The sequence below is a fragment of the Pyxicephalus adspersus genome, chromosome 2 (assembly GCF_032062135.1).
Source record: "Pyxicephalus adspersus chromosome 2, UCB_Pads_2.0, whole genome shotgun sequence".
Classification (NCBI taxonomy): domain Eukaryota; kingdom Metazoa; phylum Chordata; class Amphibia; order Anura; family Pyxicephalidae; genus Pyxicephalus; species Pyxicephalus adspersus.
In genome coordinates, this window is record NC_092859.1 from 37,187,791 (window position 1) to 37,204,635 (window position 16,845).

General features: G+C 39.7%; 1 protein-coding gene across 1 annotated transcript; it reads left to right on the forward strand.

Annotated features, from left to right (window-relative positions):
* The first annotated feature begins 14,235 nt into the window (after window positions 1–14,235).
* On the forward strand, window positions 14,236–15,861 carry LOC140322400 (tigger transposable element-derived protein 1-like). Its single transcript, XM_072398974.1, has one exon. The coding sequence runs from the start codon at window positions 14,236–14,238 to the stop codon at window positions 15,859–15,861; it is 1,626 nt and encodes a 541-aa protein (XP_072255075.1).
* Window positions 15,862–16,845: the final 984 nt, after the last annotated feature.

Sequence of the window (16,845 nt, forward strand, 5' to 3'; positions counted from 1 at the left end):
GTCATATTTGCCAGATATTTGACTATGTGACGGTACTGGTGTTTGGCAATGGGCCTGCACTTCTACGTGACATCAAATGCTCCTCCATACCAAATGTACTGGATATTTTCTTTGCTTCTGGGGTTCTAACCAGAGAATTGGTAGAACAAAAGAAGAATGAGAAGGGGGAAAAACTGTTGCTTTGCCTAGGATAACCAATCATCAGGTTAGCTCCAAAGTTTTTGTCCTTGGAAGACAGCATTGCCAATTATTATGTTAAAAAGAATCTATACGCCCCAAACCCAAAAACCCAATTGGGAGAGCTTCCAACCAATACCACAATGAGAACATCTTTGAAGAGCTTTCATTTCTAAAGGTCCATCTGAATCTAATATCAACCTGTACATTTCTACTTCATTACTTTATCTGGAACCTTTCAAATGCAGGAGTAGAAAGCCTTCACTCTTTTGGCATTACATTATTCATTATCAGTTTACAGCATTTTTTGGATTGTTTTAATCTTCTCAAAAACACCATGATTTGCCTTCAAATTTTACAGATTAATTTAAAAGTTAATTTAATTTTAAAAAGTTTAATTAATTAATAACAATCATGTTATTATTTGCAAAATGAAAAAAAATTAATTGATGAAATGAAGATAAATAAAAACTAATACAATGCAAAGACAGGCTAAAAAGTACCTTAAAAAGATCTGGTGTGAATATACCTTAAGGCAAACTGACAATTAGTCATTTAATTTGTCTAGTGCAGTATATTGTAAAAATGCTCAAATCAGGTTACACGGGGTTACAGGAATCTTGGTCAATGCTTTGATCTAGATGGCCACATTTTGTTGTGTCTGGCTCATCTGTATTCCTTAACATGGCTTGGATTTCAGCTTATCCTGAAATAGGTTATATGGTGTCCTTAAACCTTAAAACTACAAAGGAAACTGAAATATTGCATCATTTGCACAAATAAAACTGTATTTACTATATCTAACAAACCTATTGACATTATAATAATCTAAAGGTATCCTAAACATGGACCAGGTTTAACATCAGATGTGATTTCTTATCCAATAAAATGAATGGATTTAAGTGAATTTGAAGGGAAATCAGCAGCTAATGATCATAAACAACTGATGCCTGGGTTTCTGATTGGATGTGACTTGATTAGTTACATTGGTGAATATCGATTGAATGAACACATGCCATAAATAGATTAGTTGGTTGAGCATAAATATTGGCAGCAGATCTGTTCTTGTGTCCTGGGCAAACTAATTAAAACATTGTTTTGCCTTTACTCCATCATATTTTATGGAATCATACATCTAATCTTCCTAAACTGAAATCATATACAAGCCTATAGGGCTTAAGCTACGTACACACGTCAGATTTTTATCGCCCGATAATCGGCATCGGCCAATTATCGGGCGAAAATCTGCCGTGTGTACAGTCGGTGTCGTCCATCGTCCGGACGACCGACCTGCCGGATCCACGGACGATGGACGACAGCCGATCGTAATGAAAGTGAAGGGGAGAGCGCGCAGCAGGGTGCCGCTCCGTCGCTCTCCCCCTCCCCTCTCCATAGAGCATGAACGGTGCTGTATGTACAGCACCGTTCATGCATCGTGCACTCCCTTGTCGTTGAAAAGGATCGTGAAAGATCCTTTCCAACGACAAAAATTGGCAGTGTGTACGCAGCTTTACAACACTGGCATGGTTAGCAACAAGGGAAAGTTAAGATTTAAATATTGGCAAGCTGTGGTTGGGATACTAAGGTAACTGAGCAGTTGGGGGTTCGGTAGTTCAAATCAGGTGGCTGGCGGGGTGAATAAATGTACTTTGTCTAAAAGTGCACTAACTCCTTAAAGAGAACAATAAACCATTCACATTATTCTTTGCTTCTGATGGACATGCAATCTAATTTTGAATTAAAGTGTAAATACCTCTGCCATTTATTTAAAAGCTTTTGCCATCCTACTGTGTGTTCATGTAAGAGAAAGTAAAGCTGACAGTGTCAGCATAATAAAACAACAAATAATGCCATTTCTGACAAGATGTAAAAATGTTTTAGAATTGTAAAGTTGAAGTTAAATGAAATAAGGTTTTGGTCACCGGAAATTATTTTCACAAAAGTAAACTTCTACCTAGGGTCTTATGTAGACATTGTCCTTCCCCAAGCACAACTGCATCATGCTGCCCTTTTGTACTCCACAATTTATGTTTATTTTACTTCTGATTACAACTGAAGGTAACAACAGCTTCTATTGTTCAACTGTGCAGACCACTAAGCAGGAAAAAGGAGACATGGTTACATGTTTCCCGTACTACAGAGAGACTTTTAATGCTTCCTTATTTCCTACCCTATCACTGCCTGATTAGGTTTAGCTACAAATATCTAATGGGGGCCAGTGGTAAGTTAAAAAAAAAAGTTAAACGTTATGAAAGTCTTGATATTGACCCTTGTAATCCGCCTTCCCTAGGCATTGGCCCATCAGTGTATTATGGTATATATAGCCCCATTCCTGCTAATCAGAATATCACCTTTAAATGTCACCTCTCTTCACACATTTTTAAAACAGTTGATAATAGAGAACTATGGGCTGCTAGAGCATTTATGCAGATGTAAGTAAAATACCAAATATTTTTTTAATTTTGGTCCAGTATGGCTATGGAAGCTCTGACAAAATATCTCTCAATGGGATTAGTTTCGCTTTTTGTTAAAGCAAATTGTAGTTTTATTAAAAAAAGGTTCTGAAAACTAAAAAAATGTGTAAAGCAGGATTAGTAAGCAGGGTTACTAAAGGTATAAAAAGAAAGGACAAGGCAAGTCCTGTCCCTAACTTTGTTCAGCTGTTCTATCACTTCCTGCTGCATGGATTGTATTGTGCAGTGTTTCCATTATGTACATTTGGAGGAGAAAAAAGCAAGTGATCTACGAATGGACTGCTGGTCCAAACTCTGTTCCAGCCATGTTCCCTATAATTGTGACTTTACAATTATTTATCACAATATAGACAGAAGTTGTTGTCTAGAAAATATATATATTCCAGTCCAGTGTCAATTAAATAGACTGGATATACATTCATATGTATTTCATTGGATAATTATGTATGAAAACATGTATTATTATTAAACAGGATTTATATAGCGCCAACATATTACACAGCGCTGTACAATAAATAGGGGTTGCAAATGACAGACTAATACAGACAGTGATACAGGAGGAGAGGACCGTGCCCAGAGAAGCTTACAATCTAGGAGGTGGGGAAGTAACACACGATAGGAGGGAAGATATGTAGTGGTGGAAAGTAGTGACGGTTTCAAATGCAGAAGAAGATGGGTAGCCAAGTTTGAAAAAATAGGTTTTGAGCGCTCTTTCAAATGAGCAGAAGGTAGGAGCAAGCTGAATAGAATGAGGAAGACCATTCCAGAGAGTAGAGGCAGCTCTAGAAAAGTTTGTGAGCCGTGCGTGTGATGAGGTTATGAGTGAGGAAGTCATTAGTAGATCATTGGAGGAGCGGAGAGAGCGGCTGGGGGAGTATTTTTTTTCCCAGGTCAGAAATGTAAGTGGGATAAGAACTGTGGAGGGATTTGAAGGCAAAGCACAGGAGCTTGAATTTGATTCTAAGGTGAAATGGAAGCCATTATAGAGAGATGCAGCGGAAGAGGAGCTGTGGGAAGGATGGATGAGTCTGGCTGCAGCATTCATAATAGATTGTAGAGGAGAAAGTTGTGTTAGTGGAATACCAGAGAGAAGGATGTTACAGTAGTCCAGACGAGAGATGATAAGAGCATGTACAAGGAGTTTGGTGGTCTCTGGGGACAGGTAGGGGCAGATTTTGGAGATGTTGCTTAGGTGAAAGTGACAGGACCTGGAAATGTTCTGAATATGGGCGGTAAATGAGAGGGCAGAATCAAATGTAACGCCAAGACGTTACACAAGACAAAGAGGGGAGGGATGAATAACAGTGTTATAAACAGTTAGGAATTTGTCAGGGGGAGATTTTTAATTTGAATGGGGGATGATGATGAGTTCTGTTTTATCCAGGTTGAGCTTCAAAAGTCCGTCAGACATCCATGATGAGATGGCTGACAGACAGCATGAGACCTTATCCAGGACTGAAGGAGACAGGTCAGGGGTGGACAGATAAATTTGGGTGTCATCAGCATACAGATGGTACTGTAAACCAAAGGAGAATATGAGACTTCCCAGAGAGGAGGTGTACAGAGAGAGGAGAACTGGTCCAAGGACTGACCTTTGGGGAACACCAACTGGGAGGAGAGTGGCAGAGGAGGAATTACCAATGAAAGACATTTGAAAGGAACGGTCAGACAGATAGGAAGTAAACCAAGAGACAGCAGTGTCACTGATACCAAAGGAGCGCATGATTTGTATTAGAAGGGGGTGATCAACAGTGTCAAAAGAAGAGGAAAGATCAAGCAGAAGGAGCAGGGAAAAGTTGCCTTGAGACTTAGCTCTGATGAGGTCATTGGCCACTTCAAAGGACTGTTTCAGTGGAATGGGCAGCTTGAAAACCAGACTGGAGTGGGTCAAGGAGAGAGTTGGTGCTCAGGTAATCAGTGAGTCTTTTGTAGACAAGGCATTCAAGAAGTTTGGAGACATATGGGAGAAGGGAGATAGGACGGTAGCTGGAAGGTAGGGAGGGGTCTAGTGAGGGTTTCTTCAGGATTGGGAGAATTATGGCATGTTTGAAAGCGGAGGGGTAGATACCAGTATAAATAGAGAGGTTGAATAGTTCGATTAGGGCAGGGGCCAGGGTGGAGGAATGGGCACGGAGTAGATCAGAGGGAATTGGGTCAAGCGGACAGGTAGTAGATGAAGATGATGAGAGAAGAAAAGAGACTTCGTTCTTAGTAACAGGGCTAAGGCAGGCCAGTGATAATTTACAGGTGGAAGGGTTGGATATGGTTAGAGTGTCCCGGTGAGCAGAGACATCATGTCTGATTTTGTCAATTTTCTCTCTAAAGTAGGTGGCAATGTCTTAGGCAGGGAAGGTTGTTGTGGGGCAGCAGGTGAGGGGTTTAGGAGGGAGTTAATTGTTGTGAAGAGGCTGTGTTGGTTGGAAGCTTGAGAAGAAATGACAGCGGAGAAATAAATTGGCTTGGTGTCAGTAGGTTCAGTGGTATAGTCTGTGTTGTAGTCTGGCTTTGTAGTCCATGAAGTCAGCGCTGAGGCCAGATTTCCTCCGCTGGCGCTCAGCTGCACGAACAGTCTTTTGTAGGTGTTTGGTGTGATTGTTGTGCCAGGGATGGGGGCTAGCAGGACGGGGGTAGCCGAAGGTGGTAAGGGCAACTTTAAATCTTGTGTGACACAGTTGTCCATGTCAATAAACCCCCCTCCTCTACATCGTGCTTAATGACAGAACAATTTGCATTTAATATTAAACAAAATTCACAGAAGAATACAAATTTTGCATCTACTTCACAAGATTAAAATCCCTATAAACCCCATGAAAGTTATAGATGAGGACACAATATACATTATAGGAGTTATAAGATTATATTAGGATTGTACTAAATGAAAATTTCAGATGCTAACAGTTTAGTAAACCTGACAATGATTATGAACCAGAAAAGATGAGGCAAGATATTACAAACTTATCTAGAACACCACACCTGTCTACTGACTGATCAACAACCAAGCAATGTTGTGTCAACTTACTAGGTAACAATTAACTTAGGACACAGTATAGAGATAGGAAAACGCTGCTGAATGTTTTTTTTAGGTTTTTATTTTCAGACACTAAGCTGCCCATAAATAAGTAAATTGGAATTTGGAATTTGGAAATTCTCACAGCTATACACACCTGCCTACAAAGTACTTTCCAATCTGGTGTACATGTATATGCAGAACAAGTAAGACCCAGAAAATATATGGAGAGTGGAGGTGAGGACAATTGGGCTTAGAAGAATTCAGGTAAAATTCCAAGGGAAAAGTGGGCCATTATTTATGTTATAGGTGCAGCTGCAGGGAAGGCTTGCTGAGCTTGGCTGGAGGGCAGCCATAGGTGTGCAGATCTAGGCACAATTTATGTAATTAGCAAGGTGGAGCAATGTAATGTGATAGCTTTACAAGGGGTCATTGGAGAACAAGTAACTATTAGAAAAATTGAATGAAAAGAAGCCTGGCTAGTGGTGTTGGAACTCCCAACTTAGTAGGGTAAATAAATTAGGGTCTTTCCAAGGTTTTCTCAAGTCTTGAGCATTTTTTATTAGTCCATGAAAAAAGTTGAAGGCATTGTTTTTAAAATACTAAAATCTGATGTCCTTCAAAGACCCTTCACTTCTCCTGCCTGGAGCAGATATATTTTTATATTGTGGATATACATTAGGAGTATACATTCAAAGTAATGTGCAAACTTAGCCCTTCTAGATGTTATCTACTTCTCACAAAAAAACCCAGTACTCCATTATCTTTGTCAATACACCATCCACAATCCAATATTTACATGCTATAATGTTAACAATATCATTTAATTTTAGTGTCTATGCAGTTCCTGGCTCTGGCACAAGTGTCAGGCACATATTGGCCTCTGCTGTAGTCCCTGAAGTTACAAAGAGAAGACTGAAGAAATTCTTCTTCTTACCTGCAGCTGGTTAAGGATGTTATCTCAATCAAGTAAATCATTGCACTAAAGCTCCTGGATTTTTTTAAAGGTTTGCCAGGGGAATTTTGTTTGAATAATTAGACTCTTGTATGTATGTTAGGAATTTATTTATACCAACTTGTAAATTTACTGGAAGGTCCACTTTAAAGAGACCTTGTCACCACACCATTCATATCAAGCAAACACTTCCTATAAGAGAATACAGTATATGCATTTGATATATTTTGGGGGTGCTGTTTACCTGTAAAAGCCTCTCTTTTGTAGGCATACAAAAGCCCAAAATCTGCAGTGCCCTGTGCACTGCTATTCTGGATCAGCAGTCCAAAATACATTTAGATCTATTAGGATTATTTTGAATACAGGTGGTAAAAATGCTAATGGTAAATACTGTTTAGATATTAAAATCTCCCTATTTATAGGGACAGTGGGCTAAAGGGACGCAGACCTTCTATGCACCGCAGCATTTCAGAATCGCCTGCACTGTGTATTAGTGCAACATGTTCTTTTTTTATTAGTGCACATCAAAATGGATCATAAGGCAAATTGTGTTTGTTTTTATATTGGGTGGGACTGTCTAAATAGGCCTTTAGATTTTCTAGGGTGGGCGGTGCAGGGAAATATCTTTGATGGAACACAGACAGAAAAAAAACTGATGGGGTCTTAACCTTTTCCTACCACCATTCAAAATGACCTTTACATACACGTGACATTTACAGGTTAGTTTAGGGTCAGTTAATGGACTAGGGAGAGAGGTCACAGGAGTAGAGTGGCTTACAGAAATCTGTTTATAAATGTTTTCACCTACCATTCACCCACATATGGATCAGCATTTTTTTTACAATTTTAGATTTAGATAAAAAATGTCATGAATCGTAGGTAATCATTGATTTACATATTTTCTAATTAAATCTAATGCACCAAAAATGTATGACGTTTTAGCTAAAGTTAAGTAAAACCTGTGTAAAAACTTTTATAGACCCCTAGGATTTTATTGGTAGCAAAAGCAAAGCACTGTACCAATTACTAACTGCATGGAGCTTGGCTCTAGAATCTCTAGTATAACACTAGAAAAAAACTAAATACATTTAATGATATCCTGTAATTACAAAGGTTTTTAAATACCAGAATGCCTTCTGTTCCAAAAGTAATGTCTTCCTATAATTTAAACTTTAATTTTCTGTACAAATAGCATTTGGTCTAATCTCGCCATTCTCCACCAGGGTTATATGCAATCCAAGGATTTCTCCGGGGATTCCTTGAGCTGTGGCTGTTGGACCTCACATAAGATAGTGCCTACAAGGTTCTGGGGGCCAACACCACTTGGCAGAGCCAACTGCATGACATCAAGGACCTTTTTATTGTCCATAAAGGTGGCATCCTGACATTCCTGACATCTTATTATTGGCAACCATGCAATTTTTTCCATTAACATGATTGAATTGGATGATTATAGCAGGGGTTCCCCAACACTTGAACATTATTTTAAGGGTTCCACATGAGTAAATAGGTTGAGAAAATCTGGTCTAATGATTGCAACTGCATCTGTTAAATACTGCATAAAGTAATACCTTGAAAATTTGCACTGCTGAATCTGCGGCTTCACAAATTGGCAAATTCTAAAACTTACAATTTTTTTGTAATGTATGTAAAGTACATACCTGCCTGAGAGAGAGAAATTGTATTGTATTGTGAATTTCAGTATACGTGTTTTACACAGCACCTCTCATTAGTAGAAGTAGTTGATGTATTGTCTCTTTTGGTTTTTTTTGTGTTTTTTTTTAATCAAGCTCACTTAAAATACTGGATCAGTAGATTCCTGAAAAAGAATCTAAACAAATCTTACTGATGGTTATGTATGAAAACGTTCCGTGCACAATCTAAAACATCTTTATGATAATACCGCTTCTTAGCAGCACTAGCAACAGACCAAAAAACTGATTATCACGCTTCCTGTGTGTAAAATAAAAGCATGACTGCATTTTTTAATTGTTACGGAACTTTTACCTGCAATTATGGGGCTAATTTTCTTTTATCTACAGTCTCCATATCTGTCACAGCTTTATAGTGACAGTGGGCAATAAAATGTTAACTGAGAAGGTGATTGGATTGAAGATAGCAGTCTGGTGTCAGAATGTCTGTGTTTGTAGGCTGAGCCCTAGGGCCTGGGAAATGAGGGTTTAGGAGAGGATATATGCACTGTGCAGGGAGATGGTGGCATGTGGTTTCTGCGGCTGCAGGCCAAGCTACCTGTCCAGGCAGGATCTTCCACTGAAGTCCTTATCTGTGCCGTGCTATAAACACCTCTGCCCAGAGGTGCTGTATTCACATTATCTATTCTTGCTTACCCAAACAGAAGAGTGCTGCACAGAAAACAATATTTGAAGCTTACAAAAAAAAAATATTGTGAGTATGGAATCATTATATATGAGGTTTAATTACTAATAGGATATAGGCTTTTCAGTAACAATGTGAATTAGACCCTTGCAAGGGATATTTCATCTTTTTCACGTAATTGGGTAATATTTGCAAAATTAATTTTTACCACATTTACTCCACCACATGTGGAGGGTTTCAGCATTGTGCTCTTGTAATTAAATCTCCTGTCACGTCTTTCTCTTCCGTAGGAAGGGCTTAGCCTTCCTGTAACATCACCTCCTCCTTACTGTCAGCTGCCCAATAAAATAAATACGTTTTTCATGTAATTTGATATATTCACTTCCTATATTCTCCTGCAGAACAGAGCTCAGACTAGAGGATAAGAAGCAACTCAAGGAGTCACTCCGTTTAAGTGTTCATAGAAACATGCTGATGAATGAACCATGATACTAAAGCCTTGCAAAGTTGCTCAGAAATTGTTAGTCAAAGTGATCTTTAAAAATTATTGTTGCAGAGGCGGATTGCTTGGCCCCCATGGAGCAGAGTGGGGGACAGGAAGGAGGCATCCTGCAGCTGGAGCTACAATAAACCCTGTTAATGTATGTTTGCTAACCAAATTATCAAAGGTTGAGTGTGTGGTCAGGTTTGTCATTTCTGGTGTACATGTAATGTGTTTTTTTCTGCATCCTCTTCTCCTGATGAAGCAGCTTTGTTCATCTGCAAAACGCGTAGAGTTTAATTGGGTGACAAATATTATCACAACAGTGTTGGATTGGATGATGTTCTATCACCAGTTCAGTATGTCTATCTGTGAATGTTGATTTTATTCATGTTGCAAATAAATGTCATGCTTTTATAATCATGTGTGAATAATGCCTTCCAATTCCCTCTAAATATAAGAATCTGCGGTAGTCTCTGGGATGAACGCCTCTTGTATTGCTGGCCATTGGTAAAAATGTCACCCTTACAGATAGCCAAGAACATGATTGGCGTCATTTAAACAGACCTGAAAGGCACATCTTGCTGGAATGCCTGGCAGTCTCTGGAGGAACCCTGCTTGAGAAACAATGGATTTTTGTTTTGACACTACAGGAGCATGAACACTTGTCTCCAAAGACAAAAGTCCTGTGTCTATACAGACCTTTAGATCAATTGCAATTCTCAAATTGTCAGACAGCTTAGGGCTTACCTCTTGCCAACTGTTTAATACCTGAACACCACTGTCAATACTTTCCTGTCATTCACATTGTGTAAAACCTGTCTGTCGCTCAGCATCATTCAGTCTGTAGTTGTAGCCTATTTGAAGTCTTGGCTTGGGGTTCTTTGACTTGGCTTGTGGACTTCGTTCCTTCATCTAGGCATGTAAGGCTGGCCATAGATTTTATCTTACCACTTAGAAAAGTGGAAAAAATAAAAATAATCTATGCTGGCTATTAGCAGTGGTATCTAGAAGCATCTGTCTTTGGAGATCCCTAACCAGTCATGGCAAAATATGCATATACCCTTAATTGGCCCTCCATAAAGATGCAAGGTCTGCTTGTTTACCTGCCTTTTTTCTCCAGTTTTACATTTTGTTGCTGGGTCTGAATGGCACATCTGCATTTGAAAGAATTAGCTATTTGTCAGAGAAGACTGACATTTACATGACACTGGTCACTGGATACTGGGAAATGCTAAATATAAACTCAACTTTTACAGTAAAAAAATATTTCTCTGGTACTCCTGCATCCCTATTACATTTACTGCATTACAATAAAATCCAGGAAAGCAGTCTGCTGGGCCCACAGAGCAATGAAAATATTGGATATGATCATTGGGGTGGGGGGGGGGGGTGTTGATCAATATGTGTCAATTCATGCCAGGTTTTCCATTATCAATTCCATTTTCCATTACCTGTGTCTGTGCTAGACAGAATAACTCACTTAGGGGAGAAAGTAAAGAGAAACCCAAAATCTTACACTCTCAACAGAACATCTGTCTAAGATTTCTTTTGTCACCTTGGAAAAATTTCCTTTCAGTTTCTGATGTGTCTCTGGGACAAAAAGCCCAGTAAGAGAACATGTGTACCAATATAAGCTGACTATTGTTCCACACTTCCAAATATGAACAGGCTGGATGTTTATTGCAAAAGAGACAGGCAATGATCTGCAATAAGTAATACTTACCTGCCTGTTTGCAATATTACTCCTAAAAGTAGCTCAATGTAAGATGCTAGGATATGCCAGTTATGCATGGCATTCCCTGGGGCCTTGTATTTCATAATTCCAGCCTGGCCAATCAAGATGACTAAAGACCCAACACCCAGTAGAGGTGCCCGTTACAGAGTGAGGACAGGTATGTGTAATTTAAATAATTACAATCAGGCAGGTAAGTTCATTTTTTAAGGGAAATCATCTGTCTCTCCTGCAAAAAAAAACCTGAGGGCTTGCATTTTTAAATTTGAAAGTTTTAGTTCCACTTGAACACCAACCTTAATCCACATACACATGGTAGATGCATGTTTACAGTGGTCTTCCCACATCGCCAAAAATGAACAGTGGGAACAGTGGGAGTGGGAACTACTACTGTACATTCCTATGGAGGTGAGTATAGTGGGGTTCCACTTGCTCCCCCTTCCCTCTCCAAAGAACAGAACAGTGCTTTGTGTATAACCTTCATTAGTTCTCCTCTCACTGAAAACAATCACGTAAGATAATTTCCAGTAACAGTAATCTGACGTCCATCTGACATCTATATATGGCTTTCTGGCCAATAAATTGGTATGGCAGCATCTCCAATTTTCCAAAAGGGGCCACCAATAGCGCCCTTCATATTTCTCTCAATAAAGGTTACCTTCAAGCCAATCAGTGGCATTTTATTGTTACTTTTCTTGAATTGCCCATAGGAATTTATACGGGTGTCTCCCTGGAGTGGCAAATCAGAAATCTGGTGGTAATAAAGAACTCCATGTTGGGTTTTCAGAGGTTTCTGGCCAGTCGACCTACATGACAGCCAAGCAAGATTTTTAAAAGGCAGCCAGTAATGGCAACCTCCCTAATGCGGGTCAGTGACATGGGTGCTATGCTCCCAATATTGAATTAAAGCTGCAAGTTAGAGATTAGGGGGGGATAACAAACTCCATGTCGGGGTTCCAGAGGATTTTACACATGTGCAAGAAATAAAACACTTAAATCAAATAAGAGAAAGAGGATTAATTTATCAAAAAGTGTGCTCATATATATGTGGACTTGAGGAGCAGTGACTTTACAGATTGTTACAAGGGTATATATATTCTTTTGACAGAATGGACATACCTCATTTCTTATTACATCATCCAGAGAGACATCACATTATTTCCACTAATGTCCCATTTTCCTTCTATTTATGACAAGTTACATTCCGTCATTATCTGGCAAAGACATCGTACAACGTACAATGTGCTGGGCCAGGAAGACAGACGGGCACACAGTGCTGACATGTGCTTCTGCGCTGGGCACCTGTCAGATGCTGTCCCAATGCCAATTACACTGCAGAGGTGATGTCACTATTATTACTGGGATGAATAATAAAATCAGCACTTTGTTGTTATTATTTTGATAGTTACATTCATTGGTCTCAAATATTTAAAACAGTCATTGTTTTCTGATAGAAATTTTTTTTATTTGGGGGCAAAATGTCAATCAAAACCTAAACAGGCAAGGTTTTATTTTTAATTATTCATCATTTTGCAAACCACTTTTTGTTTTACGATTGATGTTTAAATGTGAAATGAAAAAGGAAATTTAGATCAGGTATTATTCCAGTGAAAAGTACACTTAATGCTTATAATTGATTAAAAGGATATATATATATATATATATATATATATATATATATACATATATATGAATGAATTTATAATAAATTGATAATAAACCTGCCCTACATTAAGATGATTGTCACTGGAAATAGTCTTTCATGATCGTTTCCAGTGACGGATGAACAAATGAGTTCTGTACGTACAGTAACTGTTCTGTTCAAAAGACAGGATGAGCGAGTAGCACCCTATTGTGTTCTCCTCCATAAAGAGTACACACGCAGTGGCTCAATCAGTCGCTCATCAATTTGCCATGGTGGAGTGATGAACAAATCCAGTATACCACTGTATAAATGTCAAATTTTGCCTAAGAAAAGCATGACCATTCATCTTGGACAAGAATTTTTTGACTTATGTACACCAGTGCACACATGTACATGACACTATAGGAGCATAGGGAAAGGAAATTTGCAGGTATGATTTTCACCCCTCCTTCCTGTTCTCCATATTCTCTTTGATTTTGTCAACCAGAGAAAATAAGCCACCACTGAAAATTTCATCTGATGTGCAGAGATTGATAGGATTTACTTGGATGCAGTTAATTGTACAAACCATAATTTGAAAATAGCTTAAACCATTGTTCTCTCTCCGCATTGTATTAAGGTTTACATTAACCTTGAGTGCTTTAGTAATTCTTTGGTTTTCTGGGAATTGTATGTGGTTTTCTAAGATGCATCGAAAACTTTAATCCTCAAATGAGCTGAGGTCTGTATGCACAACAAGAAAATTCACTTTTAATTGCGTCAGCAAATCAGCATTTTATGTTCCAGTGTAATCAGTCAAACGCCAGTAATGTACTCTTTCAACATTGCTACTGGTTTATAATTAAGTCATAACAACTTGATCCCTGTATTCTTATTTTTGTGCTACACTTCTCCCTGGCAATGTCATCTAGCAGTGTGATCAGCATACTAAAATCACTGGCTGCTAAGCAATTTCATCTATGAACTGGCACAAATAAACTCAGGGGGAATTAAATAAAGTACAAATTTTTAAAGGGTCAGTTCAACCTGAATTTTGTTTTATTAGCAACACAATGCTTCTACTGCTAGATACATGGGGCCAAGGCTGGAGAGGATACACTTTCATCAGTGAAGCTGGGTGATCCAGCAAACCCGGGAATAGATCTGGTCCAGGATTGAAAATATTTGCTAACAAATAAATGACATTTAAGAAATCCATTCCAGGTTTGCAAGTACAGTGTTCCCTCGCCACTTTGCGCTTCATGTCTTGCGGCTTCAGTGCTTCGCGGGTTTTCTGTACATACCACAGGCTCTCATAAAGGCGCGTAATTGGTGTGACATCCACCAATGAGAGTACGAGTCTTGTCTCGCATACTGTATTTTAGTGTTGTGCTGGCGATAACTTTTGTTTAAGCGATAACTTTTTTATTAATTAAGCCCTTATAATGCCGCCTAAGCGCTGTGCCCCTGCGAAAGCTTCCTCCGGGGCGCCCAAGAGGAAGAAGGTGATCACCATCAGCGAAAAAGTGAAACTTTTAGATATGATCAAAGAGGGCAGAAGTTATGCATCTGTAGCACGCCATTACGGGGTGAATGAATCTACAGTGCGGTACATCAAGAAAGAGGAAGCAAACATCCGCAAAACTGCTTCAATAACCTTCAAAAAAGAAGCGAAACGTGTGGTAACTCTGCGTAATAAGAGAATTGTGAAAATGGAAGCTGCACTGGCATTGTGGATTGCTGATTGCAGGAAAAAGACAGTGAGTTTGGACACTAATATGATCAGGACAAAGGCCAAAGCTCTCTACGACCAAATCTTGCCCGATGACGACAATGAAGAGGCTAAAGAAGGTGCTGACGAACCTCAAGCCAGTACTAGTGCTGCCAGGAGTGATTCGCCTCCTCAAGGACAAGGCTTTTCAGCCAGCAAAGGCTGGTTCGAAAAATTTCAAAAAAGATACGGCCTCAGAAACGTGCTTCTGTATGGTGAGGCTTCCTCTGCTGACAACGATGCTGCTTGTCGTTACGTGGAGGAAGAGTTCCCTAACCTCATCAGTGAGGGAGGCTACCTCCCTGAACAAGTTTTTAACATGGATGAAACAGGCCTTTTTTGGAAGAGGATGCCTTCGCGTACATTCCTCTTCAAGGACGAAGTGAAGAGGCCAGGCTTCAAGGCTCACAAAGACCGTGTGACTGTCATCATGGCTGGCAATGCTGCAGGTTTTATGCTTAAGCCAGGCCTTATTTATAAAGCCAAAAAACCACGGGCATTAAAAAACAAAAATACGGCTCTGTTGCCCGTGTTCTGGATGCATAACTCCAATGCCTGGATAACGAAAGCTCTGACCCATGAATTGTTCTTCCATTGCTTCATGCCCCAGGTGAAGCTGTATCTGGCTGAAAAGGGGCTCCCCTTTAAGGTCCTTCTCCTGATGGACTGTGCAGGAGACCATGCAGCGGACCTGCAATATGATGGTGTGCAGATAGAGTTTCTGCCCCCGAACACTACATCTCTAATTCAGCCGATGGATCAAGGTGTCATTCGTGCCTTTAAGGCACTCTACACTCGCTCCACAATGGAGGGCCTGATCTCGGCAGTTGACGATGCCAATGACGAATTCACCTTGAAAGCATACTGGCGCAGTTACGACATTGCCTCATGTTTGTCTAATATTCAGCAAGCATTAAAGGACATGAAGAGTGAGACCATAAAGTCTAGCTGGAAGAAATTATGGCCGAACTTGGTGCGAGACTATCCAGGCTTCACTCCTGAAGAAGTTCATCACTCAGCGGTGGAGAAGGCGGTGAGGCTGGCTCACATCATAAGGAATGAAGGATTTGTCGACATGATGGAAGAAGACATTGGCGCCCTTATCGATTGCCACTCGGACCCACTGACCGATGAAGACCTCCTTGAGATGACAAAGTCTGCAAGTGAGGAAGAAAACAAAGAGGAAGACGAAGAAGAAACTGAAAAGCGTGGCCTTACCCTGGAGAATCTGCAACAATTGTGCAACATGGCAAGAGCGATGCAACAATTTGCACAAGACATTGACGACAATATGGTTTGAGCTGTCGATTTCAGCAATCGCGTTGATGGGGTTATGTCCTTGTACAGGGGAATTTTGAAGGAAAAGAAAAAACAAAGACAACAACTACCCATCACCATGTTTCTCTCCAAGGTAAAGCCCCCGGCTCTACCGTCAGCGCCTCCAGAAGAGTCTCCAAGTGAGCCTAAAGCTTCTACGAGTCAAGTGAGAACCTCTCCTCCGCCACCAACACAAGACTCTTTGACTCTCTCAGAAAGCAACGTTGATTAATGTTTATTACTGTATGTATAAGGTTTTGTAATTAACCTTATCAATTAGCACCGACACGTTTAAGTAAATACGTATACAGTACTGTTGTATTTTTTGTCTTAAATGTGTAAAGTATAAATACTGTTTACATATGTAAAACATTCTTGTACCCGCATACACAAAAATTTCTAGGGGGAAATCCTACTTCGCGGTTTTTCAGCTTTCGCGGAAGGTTCTGGTCCCCATTAACGGCGAAATACGAGGGATCACTGTATATCATCTCCAGCCTTTGAGAGCTTTAATAAATCAGGCCCATAATGCCAACTTTTGTTCTTGTATGTATGGAGGTTCTTCCCTGTAAAAAGCAGATACAATCTAAATGAGAAACAAAAAGCTTCCAGGAATAGATATTTTTTTTAAATCTGAAGATACACTCTTAAAGTGAACCTGTCTTTAACTTAATAAACATCCTTCCTTTCCTCTGCTGCTTTTTCTCTTCTTCACTCCCCCACCAACCTGTTCAGCTGTCAGAGTAAAGAACTATTTTAAATTTGATTTGATCTTAAGCCACCCTAAAGATTCTCTTACCCCCCATCACATGGCAGAACTTGAGTTTTGCCTATTACGCATAGGGTACACAGCACTACAATGTGGAGAAAGGAGCTAGAAATGTTGTTTCCCGATACTCTGAGACAACAGGCATACCCAGAAGAGAATGAAGTGGCACTGGAGCACAGGGAAAGTGCTTAAAAAAGG

Excerpts from the sequence above, each read along its gene's own strand:
- LOC140322400 (XM_072398974.1), top strand. The coding sequence starts at position 14,236 with ATGCCGCCTAAGCGCTGTGCCCCTGCGAAAGCTTCCTCCGGGGCGCCC.